This window comes from Lichenostomus cassidix, chromosome 13 (genome assembly GCF_008360975.1).
Source record: "Lichenostomus cassidix isolate B80296 chromosome 13, HeHo_3.0, whole genome shotgun sequence".
Classification (NCBI taxonomy): Eukaryota; Metazoa; Chordata; class Aves; order Passeriformes; family Meliphagidae; genus Lichenostomus; species Lichenostomus cassidix.
This window is the reverse complement of record NC_139494.1, coordinates 10,497,428-10,521,583: the sequence shown is the minus strand read 5'-3', so window position 1 is coordinate 10,521,583 and position 24,156 is coordinate 10,497,428. Positions and strand designations below refer to the sequence as shown.

General features: G+C 38.1%; 1 protein-coding gene across 1 annotated transcript in view; it reads right to left on the bottom strand.

Annotated features, from left to right (window-relative positions):
- The window catches only part of SPOCK1 (SPARC (osteonectin), cwcv and kazal like domains proteoglycan 1), a 268,898-nt gene that overhangs the window by 89,140 nt on the left and 155,602 nt on the right, over positions 1-24,156 (bottom strand). Inside the window, exon 5 of the mRNA XM_085073585.1 lies at positions 1,297-1,429. Within this exon, the coding sequence (XP_084929711.1) occupies positions 1,297-1,429 (133 nt within the window). The remainder of the gene's footprint in view (positions 1-1,296; positions 1,430-24,156) is intronic.

Genomic DNA, 24,156 nt, shown 5'->3' with positions numbered 1-24,156 from the left:
AGACACACAGAAACGAGTTAATAACATGACAGAATATGAAATGAAATTATTTACTACAGAATGTCTTACAGAGTCAAGAGTTGAGACAGAAAAAGTTGTTTTCAAAATGAGGCCATTTTAACCATAAATACCAAAGCTAAATTACTGCAGTACACACTCCTAGAGAGCATTAAAGAGTAACTTGTTTTACAGGCAGTGTGTGGCCATTTTCTCTGCAGTCTGTGTGTGCACAATGACAATTTCTGCTCTGATTTGCTCCTTTTGGTCATGCAAATCCTTCTGCCAGAACAGGAGAGAGGCTGAAATGACCAAGACATGGCAGTACTGTAATATTTGTGTCCATTAATAGATGGAGAATTCAAGCTGACAAAATAATGTAGCTGCATCCTCACTGTTACATCACAGAAGAGAATTTTTTTTGCCCCTAATAGTTTTATTTTCCTGTTTGCTTGTTGGGTTTTTTTTTTGGTGAAAAATCTTTTTGGATTTTAAAAGGTAGTTTGACTGGCTGTCAAACATTATTTTGCATGCATGACGAGAAGAGAACCTTAAGGATATTCCCCAAAACATGCTTTCCAGTGCCTGAAGTACTGTTTTTGGGACATGTATCCAAGATATGGAAGGCTTTATTTGCTAATGGGAGAGCTGGAATGCTGAATGGCTGTGAAGACATTTTCTTTTATTGAGTGAAGCCCTAAGGTGATCGTATTTTCAGTATAACAATGAGCCAATTTATCCCCACTGGGTTATGGGAATTTTTTTATGGTACCATATATGCTGCATCTGGCATACAAGCCTATTAAAACCACAGGCTAAATGAATTGTAATATGTTACACATGCAGTTTGGAAAAAAAGAAACAAATAAAAATAAATCTACCACTGAAGAATGATTCTGCTAAAAATTATTCTGATTTCTGGAGACCAAATCTAAAAAATAAAAACTATCCCAAAAGCCTCTTGTCTGAACAAACCAATCTCATAAAATGATTTTTTTTTTTAGTTTCATCATCAATATTAACAGTGTTCTACTTCATTAAGAGAACAAGCTGTTTAGAGAAACATGAATCAGGGAAGTCACAAGATTCTGATTTGGAAGTCACAAGATTCCCATTTGCTGTTTGTCAAATATGGAAAAACCTACATTTACCAGCACGTTTCACACACACACACACAAAATACTCCTAAACTAACAAAGACTTTAATTTAATACTGCCTAGTAACACAAAATGTTTCATCTTCACCCCACGTCCTGCATGAGCACTGCTGAGAGGGAGCTCAGCACAAGCAGAGCTTACCTTGGAGGTGTAGGTGTGTCCATCGGATCCACAGACAGCACTGGAATGTGCCACAGGGCAAGGCTTGCACTTGGCTATGTTGGCTGCTCCTGCCCAGTGCTTCTGGGCCAAGTTGCCTTTCTTTTGTCGAAGGCTGGAAGATAAGACACACCATGGTTTTTGAATGTTTGTACAACACAGAAGAATTAGAGCTTCTCTGAATGAAGCTGGATTTTTAGTACAGTGTTAATTTAGAATCATTTCAGTTGGAAAAGACCTTTAAGATCATCGAGTCCAACCATTAACCCAGTGCTGCCAAGTCCACTAAACCATAATTTAAAGCAAGTGAATTAAATACAGCTTCTAACAATGCTTTCATATTATGGCACATTACAGCAAGCAATCTAAAAAGTCATAAATTGGTAGGCAGCCCTAGATTTACAACACTTGGTGGTTTCATTTTGATTTATAACTACAAATGATTTCACTTCAGAATACATCATCTGTTGAGCTACACAGCATTTCTGGTGATGCAGGCAACATTACACCAGGTTGTATTTGGAGACGTTTTCACCAGGCCTCCTCAGAGCTGCCAAACTACTGCTAAGGCAGCAATGATTTTAAAGCAAAGTCCTTCAAAAAACATTGGAATTTATACTATGCTTATAAAAATGTATAGAATCACGAAACACTTTTGTCACTGTAGGTGCAAAAGCCCTCTCTATGCACCAGCTACGGAACAATCAGCTTAGGTTCTCAGACCAGTCATAGTCCCCCAGGAATGCTATAAAGTCACTGAGATCATCTCCAAATCCACCAACGTGTGCCCTCTAGGAGTGACTGCAGTTGTCTTCAAGCCGTAGAATACTCAATTATTGCATTAAAAATGCCTATGAAAAAAGACATCTGCTCCAAAAACTTATTGCAAAACATGTGCCATTGATTCTGACTAATGGCTCATTTTCCTGTCATAATGAACTACTTGACTGATAGGACACTAAGTAATTATCACCAGTCTAATGTTGTAAGCTGATTAAAAGTTTGCTTTAGAAACCTCAATCCAGTGTTACAATGCAGACTCATTTTGGTCATGTGTACTTGTCTTTCACTTGAAAGCATTTACAAGGGAAGGCAAAGCATTGCAGCAGCTTTTCTGGAGACTGGTAAGAAAAATAGCTGCCATCTGTTCTTGTACCACAGGAAAAGAAAGATATGATATAACAGTTCATCTAGAAATGCATTTCAATGTGCTGCTGAATGACTTTATCATAGTTTTAGAAAAATATATACAGATATTTTTTAAAGCAATTTCACTACAGCTTGCAATTTGCTGCACGATACCAATTCTGATGCAATGACACATTCAGCTGCTAAATAATATAAATGCTATTCTTTCATCTCAGTCCTAGTTTTCCCCAAGTCTAACCTTTGCCAGAGATGAATACTACTATTAAGAAGATTGCATCCACAGAAGGCATCCAATCATGATATAATAAACTACGAAAATAGAAGCCAAGTATTTAAGACTAAATTCCCTTGTTATTTTGAAGAAGTCTACCTAATGCAGAGAGCAGCTCTCCCCGTTTCAGATGCGTTGTGCCTCACAAAGGCACATTATATCAGATGCTAAATGCTGTGGATGGGTGGTTACTCAGCTCTGAACTCCCTGATGCAGCTCTGTGCATCTGACCTCTTATGCTGAGGCTGTACAAACTGTTTAAGTTTTCCAGAGTAACTGATTTCTCTGCAGCACCCAACAATGTTTCGTTATCAAAATGTAATGATTATCTTATTTTCTTGAGCTCTTTCAATTACAGGCATGACTTTTTTTCAGCTTGACAGGAAAATTTCCTCATTTACTTTATTTACAGCCCTGCACTTCTGGAAATACACAAACTCAGAGCCAAAAATATGTTTGAATGTCGCACTGTAGATACTGATGAGCAGAGTTTGCAGGCAAATGTGAAAGGAGCTGTGCTTCTCCTCTGGAGACTGCAGGAGGTCATAGCACAAAGAGTTTTTACCTTTTCATGGACTTTAATTTCCACAATCTCAAAAGATAGATCCTTTGCTATACATAAAGTTCTTAAAAAGAACATTTTAAGACTAGTTATAGAAAAACAGCCAAGAAATGCTAAACTTGAAGTGTGTGATTTAGTGCCATCATCATCAAAGCCATCAGCCATGAAGCGTGGAGGATGGAGAAGAGTGAGTGAACTAACGAGCATCTCATCAAAATTAAATATATTGCAGTTCTTAGCTAGATTGATGCCTAACAAGTCACAGGATCTGAGTGGCAAGTATAAAATACATTGTACAATATTTGTGGACCACACTACATCAGGTATTCTACATTATGACCTAAAAAGAAAACTCCAGTCAGGACAGGGCTGCTTGTCCATCTCTGCACAGCCTCACACCCCCCTGCACTTAACTTATTTCATCCTTCTTTGATGCCTTCAAGATTCATATTGCAAAGCCAGTTCCTATGGGACAACTCTTCTGAAGCTGATGATGTTTTTCTCCCATCATCACTTTTTGATTGTTTCAAGCCATCCCAGCAGCTCATGGGGCCTGGTGGCCTTTCCATCACTTTATTGAGGGAATGAAGCACATGCACAGCCTTAGGCCTGAGCTCTGTTCTCACAGCAGCTGCCTGCAAGACAACACTGAACCTGGTGTGTCCCTTCAGCTGGAGACAAGAATGGCTTCACCTGAGCCCCACTTGCTATGCTTTGCCCACAGAGAGTGAAGAAAGCATTTACTCTTCCTAACTCCCACATCCATCTTCAGGATCTTCTTTTGATCATAAAAGGAAATTTATTCTCTCAAAGAGAGATACTTAATAACAAGGAGCATTCACAGTGGAGTAGCTATGAAAGCATTTCATTCATTTGAAACAAAAACTAAACAATTTTGGTAGTACTTCATATAAGGTGTGTAATGAGGCAGGGAATGCTGCATGAAACCTGCAGCTCCCTCACTCCTGCAGGGGCATGGAACTGGTAGCAATGCAGCCCTTTTTGCTGCAAGAAACAGTCTGGCTTTCAAAAGCTAATATAGTCTTTTCAAGCTACATTTTTTTTCCAAAATGATAGTGCAAAGTGTCACTGTATTTGAAGCAAGTCAAAAGTAATTTTTGTCAGCTTGGCCAAATGAGCAACAGCTGAAAGTTTTAACTGGTTATGCAGATTCCCCACCCCACCAAAACTACAGGTGAGCACCAATTTTGTAAAAGGAACATCTATTTTCCAAAAACAAACATGTATTTTTCTGCAGTCATATTTTGAGAGGCTGGATAGGACTTTTGGAAGCTTTTCAATCCTATAACTCCTAACAACACATCAAACATCCAAACAAACAAATTAAAACCTAGACAAGAACATTGGCTGCCATAAGCAGCCAGCCAGCAAATCCCTTCTCAATGGAAGTGCACATTCACATACTGTGGGAACATGCTCTGCTATGCTAATCATCTTGGTTTAGAATAAATATGTCAGGAGTAAGCCAGGCCAAAGCAAATTAGGCTTTTTTTTTTTCTTTTTTCTTTTTTTTTTAAACCGACTTTAATCCTGATTTAAGATTCAGAGTTGAAAGAATCTACTACTATTTTCACTATTCTGAAAGCTGGAACATATGAATGTTTTGGTCAAGTGTTAAGACTCATAGGCAAACCCTGCCTGCTTTTGCTTTGCAGATGGGGGAACCAATGCACCAAAAGGCAGAAGATTTCAGGAGCTGGTAAGTTTTACAGAATTCAGCCTCTTGGTGTTTTGGTGTTTTAATACATAAAGGAATTTCAGCAGTTTAAAGCACTCACACTTCACACAGGGAGAATGCACAGTGACTCAAGTTCATTACTCTTTGCACAGACACATTGCTTACCAAAGCCTCTGAAAATACAGGGAGCTGACATCTGCTTGGCTTGCACAGGAGCAGGGAGAGTGCCCCAGGCTCTGCAGATGCCACCAGCCAGATGCCAGCACGGTGCATGGCAGCTCGGGGCAGCCAGAGCCCCAAAGCCACAGACACCTGCACATCAGCAGATGCTTCCAAGCACAAAGCCTTAGCCATGCAAAAAGGAGCTCAGATGCTCGAGGAAAAGTGGCTCCACTCAAGATTTTATGGCTTCCAGGTGTGCTCTGGGGAGCCAGAAGCTCAGCCCAGCTGGGTGCAGCTGGCAGCCCCAGGGATGGAATCACCCAGCCCTGTCCAGCCTGGCTGGGAGCATCAGTTCTGCACACCGAGAGCCTGCTGGGGAGTTTGAACTGTGCCTTTGAGTCAGCAAAAGTTTGTCAAAGAAAACATCTCAAATTGACTTACAATAAAAAAAAAACCAAAACACCAAAAAACAAACAAACAAACAAAAAAAACCAAAAACCAAACCCAAAAATGCAAAGCCTTAATTCCTGACCAACCCTTTGACTGGATGACATAGGCTGAGTTATTTTGGGATTCTCTGTATCTTTCTTATAAAAATTTTCTCAGGGACAGCACAGAAGAGCATTTATGGAAATAACCTCGGGCAAAGCCAGGGGTCAAAATAAAAGTATTTGCAAAAATAAATGATGTTTTGTTTCATTACATTTACACTTTGATTTATTTTCATTTAATTTTAAATTTGACACATGTTCGGGCTTTTCATTACAAAGAAAATGTACAACATCAAGAGTATGTCACTGTGCTTCAAAACCAGTTATTCCCAAATGCTCATACAGTAAGTTATCAGATTAAGCATTGATGGGTTTAGTACAATCACAAATCAGGTTCCTCTGGCAGGCTGTTGTCTTGAAAGTCCTGGCAAACTTTTGGAATGAAGCAGACAGTAAATAGAAGTTTCTCCTTAGCACGTTAGAACTTATTCAGTAATTTTATTGGGCTAGAAAAAGACACTTTACCCAAAGGAGTTTTTGTTTGGTGAGTTTTCAAAGGTCTGCTGCAAATAATAGGAGAAAGTTTTTCAAAAACCCCAACAAATAAGTTACAAAATTTCTTCTGACAGAAAGTATCAGGTAAACAAATAGTGAGATTGGTACTGTCTCTTCTTGTTCTTTAACTTGCTGTTTCAGTGATGTTACATAAACATGGAATTTGGTTCAATTCAATTTGTAAATTACTTACACCTATCAGGTTTTCTGGGCTTAAAAATCATACAACTACTTATTTCAGGTCCTATTTGAACAGTATTGAGCAGGTCAGGATTTTTTCTTTTTTCTAAAACAGGCCTTAAGTACAAAATACTGACTTTACAACATCAGATTATTTCATGGAGATAAACTGGTGTTACTGAACTTTTGCTGACATTTCTGCCACTCCTAGCTGAGCTGATTGCAGACAGGCCATCTCTTCCAGAGACTTCTTCCATGGAGCAAAAGCCAAAAGCCATGCCACCATCCTCAGGGTTTGCAGCTTCCCTGGCAGGCAGGTTGGAATGAGGCATTCATGGGAGAGCACAGCCACTGCAAAGATTCTTTGGTAAACCTGTCTTTGGCTGTCTGTGAGTTGTGTACTGGAGTTTTCAGTTACAGCCCACATGGAAACATTCCTCAGGATTAAGATTAATTTCTTAATCCATCCTTCTTTCTTGCTCTAATTTATACCAAACCAAAATTCCTAAGTCACTTAAAACTATTTTAAGCTCTATTGAAACAAAATTGAAAAGTTCAGTGCACCAGAGGTAGCAGAAGCTGGAAGGAGCTCTGACAGCAAACTTGAAGAGCTTCCTGAAGCTGGAACATTTCACTGTGGGAAGAGTTTAAAATGTACTGTCTGTACCTTCTTTCCCCATGCCTTATGCATAGTTTGTTCATGTCCCCCTGAAGGAAGCTTATCACACTGGAGATAAAGCCAGCAGTGCCTGCCTGTTTTTATCTTTCCTTTGCATAAGTTGTTTCTCTTGTTCTCGAGGAATTAAAATGACAAACCTGAAATTTGCCAGTATAAATGCCAATGTTCCCTTCTCTCGTTGTATCGTTTTTGTATTCTGTTAGAGTTAAGAGCTTGGCCTCATTTCTAGAACCTTTCATATTTTTCACAAGAGCTGTGTATACCTTGAGCCACTACCAGTCAAGATTTGTGAAGAAAATAATCTACACATATTACCTTGGAAAAAAAAAAGATACCATGCTATTGAATCTGATACAGACTCTTTATTTAATACAAACATTGTAAAATGAGAACAGACATATGATTACAGCAATTTCTCTACCTGGCTTATACACTTTCAAAGAACAATTACATGCACCCTTGCATTTCAGCACCATCCCACCATACTACTTATATAGTACCACTTTTCCTGATTTCAGTATTCAAAGAAATAATTTCAGCTATCTGATTTTACTTTCTCTTGCTGCCTTCATATCTTCTCCCCAGTAGATCTGGTTTAAAAGAGCAATAAGAAATAAAAAGGCCACTACTCACTGTACCTTGGCAGATGTGCAAAGGTTCTTAACGGGGCTTGGTGATGGCTGGGGACCCTTCTGGCAGAATGAGACTCATTCCAGACTGGCCCTCACAGTAAATGGATACTCTACTTACTTGCTATTCTTTCAAACAATGACACTGATGAGATTATTTTGGGAATTAAATCTGTCCAATGATGGAGAGCCCCAGTAGTCACAGGAGTGTTCCCAGAAAGCAGTTGGTACTCAGAAGACAGAGATGGAGATGACAAACTTAGGGAAGAGTTGAAGCAAAAATCTCTGAGGGTTGAGGTGAAAGTGTATCATGTGTCATTGCAGTGAAATGAACAACAGGTACTTCCAAGGGGAGAGCAAAGCCTCTATTTCTTTTCAAGAGTAAGACTTTATAAAATAAGCATGGGGAAACAATATACCAGAAGGAGCTTGTCAGCTGCATACAGGGCAGGTTGAAAAGTTGTAGTATAGTGTATGTTTTGCAAGAATACCACCTGACATATCTTGCAGGGAAAATGCCCTGAAGATTCCTGCATGGATGCCACCAGGTCCAGCTGGCAACCAGCTCTGGAAAGAGAACAAAAGGTCTTGGGGCCCAGGGTGCTCAGGGTTATTGCTTCTGCAAGATGAAGGAATCTTTTTATTTTTTTACTTTCTGTGTATTTTAAAGGAACAAATGACTTGGAAAAGCTGTCATCGATTCTGAGGGCCTAAAAGGCCAGGAAAACTGTAGTGAGTTACACTGACTACGGTGATGCAACTGCTGCAGGTCATTTCTGAGATCCAGCAAACCAGAGAATCCCAAATGCAGCTACCTGAGAAAAGTTTCTCAGAAAGAAGCAGTGTCTGCATCTAAACAGATATAATATGTAATTTAAATATTGATACTCTTAAACTGCCAGGACAGCTCATTCTGCAGAGTGTCAGGGTCTCAGTACAAGTATCTTTCTGAGATGTTAGCTCCTGGCTTTACGTATTCCTGGACTAAAAACATTTATTTTGATTGTTTATTAAGGCCATTAGAGAAACATGGGGATTTCTGCCTTTGACCACTTCCATACATTAAAATGGTGTTTGAAAGTTCCACTTACAGTCTTAGCTAACAGATTATTGTGCTTATAGCCAATTTATTTTTTAATCTAAATTCTAAATGATTTTCAACTTTTAGACCTAATACATATGCTCAACAGCTGCGCTGGTATGAAAACAGGCAACATACACAAAGGAAAAGAACCAAACCAAAAAATCCACACAAACATAAAATCCCAATGTTCTTAAAAGACACTGTGCTCTCCTGAATAAATAACACAGCTTCTAAACTCTGCCTGTTCGCATGAATTTTCATAAGAGAATTATTTTCCTTTTCATCGTTATTTTTCCACTAACATAAAAAGGAATCTCAGACACCAAACTATGTAAAAATAAAATGAAGTGCCTTGAATTTCAAAGGAGGAGGGGAGATAGCAGGAAGTTCGTAATTAAAGCTGAAATCTTATTCACCACTTCTCAGTTTGCAGGAGTCTCCAGAAGCCCCTGCTGAGTCTTGATTTCGCATGCTGGGTGAGATGCAGGAACTTAACACCAACTCTTTAAAGGTGAAGTGTGCAGCAAATATAATACTTATTTTTTGGCACTGGCCTTCTTTCTTCCCTTCTAGGACAGCCTATTAGTTTTTTCCCCATTACCAAAGAAGAATACATTTTAAAAGAATAAAGGAACCTTTACTCTGCCCAAGATCTGATTACCTTGATATTAAAACAATGCATTGATCAGATCTGCCCCCTCCTGCTGGCAGAGCTTGCCAAGTTCTCCAAGGAAGCTGATGGTGTGTGAGATTAATCTGAGCTGTCAGGTTTGTTTGGGGAGGAAAGCTGATCCTCCCTCACTATGCCCTGTTTCAGGCAATTAGACAGGTTCAAAATTGTTTTCACCAAATCTGGCAGAGCAGTCATTTCTCACCATTTCCCTGCTGCAGCTCATATTTCTAGTTCCAAAGTTGAGCCCTGGATAACTATAGCTGTGCAAACACAGGTGCAGGTTACTTAGTAAGGCTAAATTTCCAGGCAGATTTCTTGGCAGCATTTAACAACACTCTAAAGCTCCAACACAACTGATGAATCTCCCAGAAGCTGAGGATAGACGAACTTTCAAATCATCCTCACTCCAGGCCAAATGCGGAGGTCTGTGAAGTTTAACACCACCAAAACCAGTGTCTCATGTCTCCACAGACACTGAGCAGTTTGGCAGAATGGAACTGTTGGAAAAAACCTGTGGGCTGAAATAGGTGACAGACCCACCCTGGGTCTTGCTCAGCTCCACGTCCTTTGGTTCAGTTTACAACCCAGCCTGAGTTATTCTGTCATGTGCAACACAATCCTTAATTCTACATTCCAAAAGACCCTACTGCCCAAAAAGCAAGAGTTTGGGTGGTTTTGTTTTGTGTTTTTTTTTCTGAAGCAAAAAAGTTCAGATATCTTATTGTCACTTTGCAACTGCAGGGGAAAAATCAATGCCTCCCTTCCCCTAAAAAAGCATCCTTGGACAGCTCATCTGTGTTCTGCTTCATTATGTTGCTTTAGCTTATCCTAAGGCAAACAACATGCAAGAAAAAAAAAAGAAAAAAAAAGAAAGAAAAAAGACAAAAAAATCCCCATATAGCTGGTAGGGATGACAAAGTAAATGAATTTTAAAAAATATAGTATAAATTCTTGCCCTTAAGGCACTAAATCAAATGTTTCTTTTTAAAAATGACTGCAGAGTACTTCTGTTGTGTGAATACTTGGTGCCATGGTTCAAACAGTCAGTTACAAGCTGTGCTAGCAAAATATTTGCCCCCTCTGACACATTTTATTATGAGAGAGGGTTATTAAATTCTCAAGAAGCCTACAGCAGATTAAGCTGCTGAGGATTTTTACAATTAGCATTGATTACTTAAGAATTCATATGTGATTTCTGAATAGAATTGGCTTGTCAAACAACAGACAATTAAAAAAAAAATCAATCCCAAAGCCACCTCCAGAGTGTAGTCAAAATCCACTATTCAAGGTAGGTTTGGGGAAATAATCAGAATGCAGTTTCCTATGTCAGAATAAAATGAATGTTAGTGAAGTGCATGCAAACTAAACCAGTTATAAATACTATAAGGAGCTGAGTAATTTTAAAATCCCATCCTTTTTAGCATCTAAATAGGCTAATGCCCCTGTTGCTTATTCAGCACTGCTGATTTATAGAGCTCAGTACTACGAATGTCTAAACACTCTACTGAATTTCTCACCGTATTCAGTGCTGTCTGGCTGGTTATTTGATGCTGGAGATGGAGCTCATAATATCTATGCCATTCCCAGCTTCTCAAATGAGGCCATCAGAAGCATTAACCCACCTTCTTTCAGGCTGTGTCTTAATGAAAGGTGACTACAGCTCCAGGAAGGTCCCAGCTGATAGACAGGATTTACATAATCACAGTAATTTATGATACTGACTGAATGCACATGATCCAGTGTAGAGACAGCACATGGTGAAACACACCTTTAGGTAAAATTTGACAATGAATTCAATTGACATACTTGTATAAACTGCAAGATATACATTTCATGAGGTACTTCCACTGAGTGCTTAGGATTTCACTTTGCTGTGACCTTGAATCATGACACTTGCCACCTATGCAACAGAAACCATCCCTTCTTCCCATATTCTTTGACCATGTAGCTCCAAAGGCTCCTCTACCATGGAGGTTAAGGTGGCATTAAAATGTAATGTAACTACTCATTTCTACTTTTGAAAGTTTCAGTATTTTATAGCAGCTTCCTCAAAAGTAGATTTTACTCTGTGAAAAACTAAGACTCAATCAGGGTCATATTTAGATAGAAAGCACAACATTACCTGGGACTTTACCAGGTTTTGTTAAAAAAAAAATTAAATACTTTGCTGTTGAGTTATGACACAGGAATCAGTTTTGGGTGTTGTTGGTTTAGGATATGCTACCTTACTTGCCATCACTTCTTGACACCCAAGTTTCACTTCAGCTACTCACTGTTGATTCCTTGGACTCTATCATTATTCTTTCCACAGTTTTTCTAAAGCTGGTATGAATATGTGGTAGAAATCTAGGGACTACACTAATTCTTTATCACTGCAAATTAATGCTATTATGTTTCCCCAAATGTTCTTGAATTTCTTCAAAAAATATTTTTCTCAAATCCTACAGTCTGTGGTCTACCTTCTGCCTGACTAGCTTCTCTGACTTTCTCCTTTAGCCCTATTTTCCCAAGATTTGGTCAGCTATTTTAAGGAAAATTTTATAAAATTGTGAAAAAATTGCAGTGTCCTTTCTTACTCACTGTTGTATTTAACCATTTTGATTCCAGCCTTTCAGCCTGACTGCTTTGCTTTGACTTCCTGCCCCCAATCACCTCTTCCTCACACTTTTCCCCTCCTACTTTGGAAATTTCTGCTTCACTCAACCTCAAAAATGAGGCCCCTTGGAGAAGCAGTTATTTCTCCATCTACTCCTACCTATTCATTCCCTCTCTGCTAGGATGGATCATATTAAGTATTATATTCTCCCTAAATGGTATCTCAATGTCATTTTGGTGCTTTACCTGTAATAGTTTAGTCTTTTTACCTTCCTATACTTGAGTCCTTGGAAGTCTGAGAAACTTTATAAACTTCTCTGGTTTATCCTTCTATCTCTTTGCACTATTACTGCCATTTCCTCTCAGGAACATCTTGTCCACATTAGAAGCGCTGTATGTCAAGACCAAATATATACTGTATTTCTTCTCACATCATCCTCTCTCTTTTTCAGCTGCTGTTTCCCTGTCATCACATTTGTTATCTGGACTTGTTCTTTAACTATATTCTCCCGTTCCCACATGCAAACCAGAGGACATTATCCTTCCGCTTTCCACGATGTCCAAGAGGAAATAATGAATTTATCTCTGTCTTATATCTTCCTCCTGAAATTCTTTCAGATCACCTAAGCAACCATTTTCACATTTCACTTGTTTACAATCTATTCTTCTCTTATTTTCAGTCTGTACAGTACTTAGGCTACAAATGTCTTTTACATTTAGGCCTAATAAATAAATAATATTTTTGGTGAGGGAAGGACATATTTGCAAAGGTAGAATACAAAATATGAGTTTGTTTGTTTCCAGAGCTGGAAACTAATTTACATGCTCTGAGATAACTCCTTCATGAGTCCATTTCCTTACATCTAAAGGAAGCCAAAGGCTGGTTAAATCTTCCCTGAGGGCTGCAGGATAGCAGCGGTAAGGCTGTTTTATGTATTGATAACTGTGCTTCAGATCCTACTTTTTCCTCTACTGTTTGGAATTTAGCAGAGGGCCCTCTAAACACTGACTATCAGCAACTCTGAAACTTCAGCTTGTATTTCCTGACAAGCATCTACAGCGAATTTATCTCATCTGGGTGGTGATCCTGGGGTGTCAGTGTCAGAGCTGTTGTCTCCTCAGCTGTGAGGAGGGCAGGCTTTCCATTTCAGCACTCACATTTCTGGTGTGCTGCGAAGGGCTGGGTGAAACTCATTATGAACTGAAAAAACTCTTATTGTGTTTCATCCATATGCGTTTATAAAAGGACTATGAACCTGTTACACAGACAGCTGGTTCAAAATGAAGCAAAAATTTCTGAACTAATGAAGGAACTAATTAACAAAACTCCCAGACTTCTGAGCTCTTCCTTTGCTAAGATAAAGTGTTGTTGCAAATGAAAAATTTATACACAGATAAAACACAGAGGCTCAAGAAATTAACTATGGATGAGGTGCTAAGCAGGAATGACCATGGTGTAATTCAGCTTGGCAGTCTTGGGCTGCAGGTAAACTGGACTACAAAAATCTGTCAAAGGAGTTGAAAGAGCTTTAGAGCTGTCCAGAATAGTGGCACTCACATTACAACATTGGGCAATGAATAATGGACAGAATAATTTATGCAACAAAACTATAAAATGTCCTTTCTGTTCAACATGCACCATCAATTTAAATGCCAATAAGGTACAAATACAGAATTTATAAAAGAGAGGAAAGAAGAAGCAGAGGACGTGTCAGTTTCCTGTACTTCTATCTGCTGAATTGCAAGGCAAGAGACTGGATGCCAGACTGGAGGAGAAGGTTGGAGTCTTTATTTGTGTTTTCAGCTCTTTTTAACTAACTCTGTTCTCCTGACTTCTTAACTCATTAAACAAATGAACAAAAAAACTTACATTGTTTTACTACTAAGGTTAATTAGTCTTCCACAGTTGAGGATCACTGATTGTAACAACCAACTAATTAGAATGGTTTGTTTTGTTTCATAAAAGAAGATGGATTGCATGGTGATCAAAGCTAGAGGCCAGATAAATCAGTGAAGCAAAATTCCCAACTGTCACTTCCCATACATATTAAAGAACATTTTTCTAGATATTATCATAATAAAGCTGACAGTGGCAGTTGCAATAATAAAACTAAGCAGACTATTGTTTCTTACTAATATTAGTAAGCAAGAAAAACTTGAAAGGCTGAAAATTTTTTTGTCAGTGAAAGGAGAAAGAAAAATGGGAAACAGAAGAAAATTGACAAAATTGCAAGAGAATCTGAAGTTATAAGGTTGCATTCTGCATTGGTGACAGGTTGAATGCTAATCCCAAACAAAATATGTTAAATTTGAATGTGGACAATGTTGTTAATAAAAAGTTTGTGAAGACTTGCAGAAGTGAAATAATTTCAGTAGTTGAAATATATTCAGCAAGATCTATACAAAACTATTGTTTTCTAGAAGAGTTGCTACTTGAAAAATTTACAGATTATTGATTCAGTCTGGGTCAGAACTGTGGCTGTACTAGAAAAATCTTCTAATCCCAATAAAAACTGTTGTGACAGTCCTTCCATGACACCCTTAAAAATTGGCAGCACAATAGTTTAGGTTCGAAGGACAAATAAAAATACAGTGAAAATAATTGGGGTTTCAATGAAGTGCACAGTGTGCTTTAGCCTGTGGATGTATTTTCTTTTTTTGGAAAACTAACATAATTTTGAAATTTGACACGGTTGCGAAAGAGCCTCTAGGTACAGAATTGTTCTTTATTTTAAAACTGCATGACATTGTACGGGAGAGTGTTTATTCAGATGTGTGAGATAACACAAGCCCTCACTAAGGGACAAAATAATTTCTTTTCAAAGTGCAGACCTAGACAGGAGAAAAACACAGTGGCAGAAAATATTTATTTCATGACAAGTTTTGCTGCTGGAATTAAAATGTAAGCAAAAGACTGCAGTAATTAGAGTGATCACATCACTAAGTGTTCACAAGATTTGTGAGCTTTTTTTCTTCCTGAATCCTGCAGGTGTAGGAGCAAGTTCTCAGAACATGCTGAAGCATTTGCTTTCCCCGGAAAAATATGAAGAGAGATAATGACAGAAATTGCCTGTTCTTCAGTATGCACAGAAAAAAGATAAGTTGAGGGCTATTGGGAAAGTCTACTTTGCAAGATACACTTATTAAAGATACTGTCCCAGAAAATGGAAAAGAAAGGAGACCAGGGATGTTTTTTAGTAGTTGGCATTCATCAGAAACCAGTGAAGACTCGGGCAAAGTATTTCATCTTTCAGAAATCATAATACGGTGTGTTTAATATCTGCCATTGTAGAAATAAAATATGATAGCAGCAATGCTGGATCACTTCCAAATAATGAAAAGAGGAGAGAAAATGTCTCTGGACACTTTTCCAGGAGCAGAGTCATACTCTGTCCCTAGAGATAATAACAAAAGAAAATGTTTTATTTTCTCTAGGTGCAAATGATAATTGAATACTCAAATCATTTGGGGCTCACTATATGCTACTGACTCTCTGCACAAGCTTAACATGAAATAAATTTGTCACATCAAGACAGGAGATGTTGATGGCACCACTTCTCAAAGGTGTGCTGGAAAGTCATGGCAGTGGATTTTACTTACAACAGCAGTACAGACTCAGTAAATCTCGAGTGCCGGCTGAGTGCCACAACCATCAGGCTACTGGGCGAATTTTGCATAGTTAACAGAGATCAAATCCTTTCTCCAGTTAACACCAAGGGAAAGAAAGAAAACCTTGAGACTTTCAGGGAAAGAAAAGTCAATAACCACTCATCAAAAGATCCAAAAGACTATTCTGAGTGACAAGGCTTGAACGTCTCTTTTTTACATTCTACATTCAAGGTCTCTTAGCCATCCCACTCATATTTCTGAGGTGAGAGACTTTCTTTTCAAGAACTATTCTTTACACTCCTAGAAAATGTTTTGTTGAATTGACAGAAAAAACACTTTGTCAGAAGACTCCAGAACACTCAGTGCTTAAAGGTGAAAGCTTGTTTTCATTTTAAGCTTATTTCTATTTCCACTTTCTCAAAATGTTCCAATGTTAAAAAAAATCTCAGCAGGGAGTTCAGTGCAAACTGAGACTGCAAAGGCTACATAGATACTTCTACAAAGTTAAGAGCTAATCCAAGAACATTAAAACCCCCACAGTTTTAAGTACTTTATCTAATTGCAGTATTTGATTTCATAGAGGTGGCAATTTTACATTGACTGCAGTGCAAGCTTTTGTCCTTTTTATTTTATTTTTTAAATAGACTAATTGGGGTAGGAATTAACTAAACAACTCTGTGAAATGTGCCAGAAATTTTGACTTTTTGAATTGCAGTCACTGAACATTCTGTATTTGCTTGCAATGAATCTTTTAGGATATCATTGAGAAAGTAGAGAACATAAATGCAATAATTGATAACAAAATGAAGGCTTGATAATTCCCTCTTAACTAATTTGAAAACTTGTTAATCTTCCTGCCCTTGCTATTCCACAAAGATTTAATAGCACAGATCTGTAGAAATGTTTCCTGATAATTATGCTCCATTAATGTAACGGAATCTATCATGATATGTTTCCTCTTTCTTTATTTATTTTAGACAGATCTATGCTGTAGCAAGTTAAGCAGCTTAGAATGAATATACAGATCAAAGACATCACAGAATCATCCAACAGTTTGTTGGAAGGGTCCTTTAAAACATCCCTGAGTCCAACCCCCCTGCAATGAGCAGGGATGCCTTCCTGATGTCCACGATTTTTTCTGCCCCACCTCTTAACACGTAGAAGATGCTCATGGGAATTAAATTATCATACAAGACTGCTTTGAACCTAGAGATAGAAGTAATATCTTTTTCAAATTGTGCTAAGGTATTACCCTTTCTGCCTTAAAGGTGAATGGCACAGCATTACCCTTCTATAAGTAATTTGGAAGCAGAAGTGATACCTGAGCAGACATATTTAAAGAAGCAAAATATTTTGGGTTGGTTTCTAATTATCATTAGTACTGCCTACATCCAGAGCTTTGAACAGACTGAACATTGGTGGCTCATGTCCATACATAATGTTATCTGTGGTTCATTGGTTGAAGCAATCTGATATAAAATGACTAAATTGAAAATCTGTAGGTTGAACTCTTGATGAGCTCTGGCAGAGCACTAAGCAGGCAATCGTAAACTTAATGAAAAGAGAAAGATAGAAATTAAAATATTAAAGAAGCAGGAAGTAATAGATTAAAAGTTAATTTTGATAACATAACTTGCCCCAAATAAGAAAATGACTGGTGCCAGAAGCTCCATTTTATTGTCTTCATGTGCTATTTCTTTCAAAAGTGTACCATTAGATGGAAGTGCATGGCTCTGAAAGCGATCAAACACCAAAGACTACCTTTTTCAATTTCATATTTTAGCTGACATTCATGTCTTTGTTGTTAATGTAGTTTGGAACTGGCAAACCTCTGTGGAAATGTCTTCACAGTGTAAGTTTTTTGCAAGCTTTAAGTCAAAAATGAAAGCTTGTTGATGAATTCCTTAGGGTGGTCTTGGACATGGTTTCATCATTTTTCCTAGTGAAGTTTTGTGCCCGAAATGAAGGATGTTGAAGGAAATGTGAAATTTAGCAGAACTCTGCTGGAAACCTCTCTCAGCTTTGGAGGAGCCAAAGCTTCTCACTCAGCAGAGCCCCACATGTTGGGTAGGAAACTGTGAGAACTCAAGGCAAGAGGTGGAGAAGAGTCTGACCCAACTGATTAGGATTTCAGCCTGTTGTTATTGTTGCCTTTCATGGCCAGGGAAAGGCTTTAGAAGCAATAACTGGCAAATCTCAGCAGTGCAATAGTGAAATACAGAACTGTTCTGCCAGCAATAAAGATCAGTCTTTAGTAGGTTTAAAAGCTGTGTGTGTTGAGTGTGCATCATATTGAAGACACACAGCTATAAGGAGCAGCAAACTGGCCAGCATTAAATGAAATGCAGTATTTTTAAGGCCTAATTTGCAAATTTCATACAAATTGTATTGTTTGTAATATTGACTGCAATGGGAATGTATAATGCCATTTACCAAAATGCAGATTTTAAATGCTGCATGTGCAATATTTTTTCCAATATCATGGGATGCTGGAAATTGAAGAAAAATTTTAATAAAATTCCTTTACTGTAAACATCAGTCCCAATCTTACAAAACCATGCCTTTTATTAGCACTAAAAAGACTTCCACTGAACACACTCATGTCCTGGGGCTTCTACTGCAAAAACCAGCAATAAATTTAGAATTGCCAGTAAACAGATTATTGTATAAGTACAGAATAATTTTCAGTGCATTGGAGGTCATTTGTGAATATTAAATAATAATTTATGACTGACTGGATTACTCAACAGATTTAAGATAGGGATAAAAAGAAAAAATACATGCACATATTAGATATTATCACAAATTTGAATCCAGTAATTCTATGGTTAAGATTTTCATTAAAAATACAAAGAAGGTGAGTCAGGAAATACATCTTTAACTTGCTGGGCTGTGGCAAATCCTAAAATATTGCAGATTCCAAGTTGTGTGAGGATTAATGTAGTCATAGAGAAAGTCAGGCAACAGCTCAAGCAAAAATACATCCATGTGACCTCAATGGCCAAATGTAGTGCTGCTGACAGTGATCCAGAGAGCTGTGGAACTGTCTTTTTGGATCCTACCTCCTGATATACCAACCAAAATTTGTATTTTAATAACAGTGAGGATGAAGATGTATGAAAATTGTTTGAGAAAGCATTGAAAATCCAAGAATTATGAGGCTACTCCATATGCAAAGCCTAAAAAAAACTAAAAAGAACTCTAAAAGTTCTTAGAGAATGAGGATTCAAAGGCAGTGAATCCCTTCCAATTTTATTCATTTGTTCACTATTCATTTGTTGGCAAATCTCGTGACATTTGCCAAGCAGATGACATTTATACCAATTACTGTTTTCATTTCTTGCTCACTTCAAAGTGAGCAAGAGGAGCTTTACAAACAACAAAAAAGCCAACATCCCTTATGCTATCAACAGCTCACAATCCAAGTCAGGAATAGACAAATGCCATGGAGGAGGTGACTGAACTTTTAGCTCTGCCTTCTTCCAGATATCTCGAGGCAAACAGGAACTCTGGATGCCAACTTAGCTTTGGATGGTAGCTCTTGACAAGCTGGTAAGAGCTACATCAACTTTATGTGTGACCAATTCTGCACTCTCCAAAAGAACCCACAGAGACAGTAAAACCACTGAAGAACAAACATAATCTTGCCCTTACTTTACCTTTCACATATTTGAGTTTTCCTACTGGCTTGTGTTTCCTATGAAACTGCTGCACAAACTTAAATTCACACGTTAACTTTCAGACATGCATTTTTCATCATTTTACATGAGCTTACCTATTAGTCAGATCTCAGAGCTCTAAACACTGCATTTTATATATAGTTTTATGTAATGCTGAACTAGGTGTGGCTAGCATTTATTTCAAACTCTTTCTCCCCCACCTTTTGTTACCACGTTAATTAAGAAAAGTTTTCGATTACAGAGAAAAGTAATTAGTGTATGTTTCTATTGAAGATGAAACAAATATAGAATGTTATGTTATGTAGAAGTGTTTAAAGCAGCAAATTGCCCATATATTTACAATATATTTCAATTTAGAGATCACAAAGCATCAAAGCCAGAACTGTTCTCTAGAAAGCTCCACTGAAAGCCCACCTGGAATAAGAACTTCCAAGTAGCACACATTATACCAGGGCTGAAGGAAGAACAATCAGAGATTTAAAGCACACATGGATAGAACAGGCATTTAAAAGAGGGGAATAATTTCAGAAATAAGATTAAAATCTTAACAAGTGGTGGCTCAGAGACATTGCAAAACCAAAGATGTGTAAAAATTTTAAACAGAAAGAAGACAAAGTGATAATTTTGGGTTTCTTTCTTAAGTGATTTCAGCAGCCAAACCCAATGAGTTCTGCTACAAAGGAAAACTGAAACAGGCAAGAGGAATGTCTTTTTAAGAGAGCTTCACTTATAAGAAAAGACTTTGAACATTTGTCAAATCTAGCAAAACCATAGAAGGTCAAGATTTCAAAATAAATACTGAGGAACCATTTAGGAAAACTCCAGAAGTTTTAGCTGGATTTGAATAAATTGAGGCTGGATAATTAGCAGGTTTCCATCCAGAAAGGTTTAGATGTTCAGGATTCATCCAAATGGAGTACAAGAGGCAAAAATACTTATTCTCATTAAGACAGAACTTGATAGGCTTATGAAAAAGTTTATTTGATACTGTTGCAGAGGGATTAGACTTAATGATCCAAGAAGTTACTTCTAGTCCATTTTTATATACTGCTAAAAGCATACAGCTAGAAATATTAAGAGCAGGACTATTACAAAGAGGTATTAAACCATTCAATAATAGTATTTTTAAATGCAAAAACTATTTATAAGTGTTAATTAAAGTGCAGAGAAAAAGAAGTTATTTTCTCATTCTATTAAATATAAAAATGTTCTGATGATAACAAAGGTACCCAGAGGTATTTAGGTGCTCTGAAACTGTTCTGAAAGGAGCAATGCAGCAACAGATTGTCTCAATAACCATTGTGTTTCCTTTGTGCTTGCAGCACCCTCAGGGTAAAGCAGAGCTCAGTGAAACAGGAGCTGCAGGGTAAAAGCCAATGACCTGAGCAGTTAGATGTTCACCCAGCAGCATGGTGCTTGGTGACTGTGAGCAAAATACACTAAATCCCCTGTTGACAGCAAGAACAAGTTCATCTACTGGTATGGCCAATGCAGACAGGGCTGAGGACACACTGTGAAATCCATTGCAAAAGGGCTGCGCATTATCATATATTTAAAAAATTACTCATGCCCAGTAAGAGCCCATCACCTTGCACTACTCTAATGAGCTCTAAAGCTGATGAAGCATGAACCATTTCAGCGGAGGGAAGAGCAGAGTGGCTAACCGGCCTTGGGATGCAGGAAGTCCAGGCTATCAGTAACAATTTTGTGTAATTCCCACGGGAGATATTTGTGCTTTGCCTGACCACTACTTTTCATGTGCTCATTTTTCTGTGAAAGTTTGGAAATTCATAGAAATACCAAAACGTATGGTGTAAAATTTGGGCACATTTTGCTTTGAGTCAGTAATCCTATTTGAATTCAGCTTTAAAGACAACTGCAGGACTTTAAGTCAAGGAAGGATCTTTCATAAGTTTGTTAATTGCACAGGGGTCTTTCACCTCTGAGTTTTCAAATTTGCCTTAGTCAAGAGAATACCTAGAGGAGAAAGCCAAAAAAGAGCCTAAAAAGAACATGAATTCTTTCTTGTCTGTTGAGAGGAAATACCATAGCCAGCTTCCTCCAGAAAGTAATCAGCTGGAGGATTTTTGTGCAGAAACCCCTGGCAGCAAGTAGGTCACTCTCAGGGCTCAGAACCGAATGAGCTCATATCATCGTGTGGGATGAAAAGCAGTCATTCCACAGACTCTCCCCACGGTCTCTTTAGTTAAAAGCAATTTAATGTAGGCAGAGCTGAAACTGAGAAATGGACCACTTGGAGAATGAGACCTACAGTTTACAAATGATCCTGTTCAGTAGAGTAATATCTGCTTTTAAAACCAGTGAGTGCTGTTCCAATATTCAAACATCCTTGGACTGAATCCCGGGCAGTTACTGATGGAGACTGTCTTGGAGGAAAAGCCATTAACCTTTGGGAATTCATGCTTAGATCATAATTTTCATAATCAAAATTTTAGAAATAACTGTAATGGGGAATAAAGGATAGTGCCAGACTCTTATGCTGTTCCCTCTTAATAGTCAGTGGTCCCCTTGAGCACTTATAGATTGATGTCACATCACAGCATGTGCTCTCTGTCTTATTAAAAGGCAACTTGGACCACATAGCAAAACAAACATTTCTGATTTCCATGTGTGTGTAACTTGTCTGCTGCAAAATCCCAAGCTTGTGCGCTGCAGTAGAGGCATGCTTTGTTGTTGGGCAATCTGGAGATGAAATGCTTTTAAAAGCTTTCAAGTTTCCTCTAAGGACTTGCACACATCACTTGCACACCCCTTGCACATCACATTATATGCTGCACTTGGCTGTGACCTCAAAGGCCCCTCTCTCTTTGATTTTCCTGATTCTCATTTCTCTTTCTGGACAAACAGCATGAGCCACAGTTAAACTGTGCAATGTAGCGTGAGGGATTAGATATTAGTAAGAAAAATAGTCTTTACGGAGTAATGCACTAGAGTTAACAACTTACAACAAAATACCCCAAACAACAAACATTTACCCAATCCTGTCCATGTCTAGAACTTTCAGTCACTGAGGATTAAAGTAACTCTCCAAGATTCTGTCAGAGCTACCCTTGGGAATAATAAGTCTAAATTTTGGCAATTTCCCCAGTACAATATCTTTGTTTGAAAGAAACTTAATGCAATCTGTAGGGTTTTGTGACTGTGTATTTAATCAAGTATTTCAGTGCTCTTTCTTCTGAAGCAAAAATCTATGCCAGTAGATTAAACAATACTCAGCATTAGAGGTGGATAAAAGGTTTTCCATAAAAAAATTATTTTTCTTTTTTTTTTTTTTTTTACCTAGGAAAGGTCAGATTTAGAGAACTCAAACCAGTTTGCACATATTTGTAAATATGGTTGTATTGTTACATGGGAAAAAAAAATCCAACAAATTTGAAATGGGTTTCTTTTTTCAGCACAGGAAGCTGTAACCCCCAGCGGAGCCCCTGGTGTTGTGCCAACCCCTCACCACCATTTGGCAGTGAAGCAAGCAAGAGAAAAGACAGGCAGGCATAAGGAAACGAGGAGAGCAAAACAGGGTTGGGTATACAGGCCCTATATTTATCACCTTTTAAAAGGTGATTGTTGATGTAATCATAGACATTGAGGAGTAACACTGTTTCAAATCCTTGCTGATGCTCACAACTTTTCAGTAAACCCCTAAAAGTGCGTTTGCTGTGGTCAGAGATTTTTCTGTAATTCTCCCAGCAGTTCTCCAAAGCAGGTGGGTCACTGATTTCCTGGCAGAGATTGCTTTGCTTCCCCCTTTTGGATACAATTTAAAGCGCTCCACTGGCAAACAGGGGCAGTGCTATGAAAATGCTGAGTTTCACATATGGGGATGTTTTACTTGACTTGTTTTGAACAGGGTCCTTCCTAACCAGAAATAGTGTATCAGCTGCAGGATTTGTAAAAAAGAGAGGGAGATTTGTCTGCTCCTTGTGGATAAGTGTAGTTGCCAACACTGCCATGCTGGTCAGACCAAGGTTTTGATGTGTAATTTAGAAGAACAGATGTTTTATCTGGGAACTTGTCCAGATCTTAAAAAAAAAAAAAAAGTGAGAAACTCAGTAGTAGACTCTTTTGTCAGCAGCATTATCCTTAAAAGTCCTGAAGAAATAGTGAGTAAAAAGGTGGATTTCTAAGGCACAGCAGAGAAGCAGAGACGATGTGTGATTACCTCTGTGAGTGACATCCACTGCAGTGATGAACTAATTGGTGGTTTCCAGTCAAATGGACTGAACAAAGCTGTAAACCCCGGACATGTTAATATGCCCATTATTTTCACATCAATCCTCTCTTCTCATTCTGTTCTTTTGAAAAGAGCCCAAGAGTGACATCTTTCCTTCCCATCCGCTGCACTATCAGCACCAGCAGAGACAAATGGCACAAAGTATTATGAACTCAAAATGCATGAGAAAACTTTGAGAGATATTAACTACAGCATTTCATGCAAAACTGAACTAATAAAGACTTTTCCTCATAGATTCAAATTGAAAGGGGTTTTAATCCACCCCAAAGATTTCATAAGACTCTACCGTTAGCACAAGGACTATTAAGCATACAAGAAGGTACCTCCAAATTTATCTTTTTTCAGACTCTTCAATTACAACTCAGTCCTGCCTTTTCTCTAAATGTACTGTCCAATTTGTACTATAAACGCCTTAGAGGCTGTGCTGACAAAACTCTATTATCTGTCTGAAATACCTCTCAGACATCTTCCGCCTTAACTTCTGAAGTACTAAAAGCTGCTGGTTAATGCCCATGGAGAAAGAGACAAAAATGAACAAACTACCCAGTGTTTTTCCCCTGTTATTGTCTGGG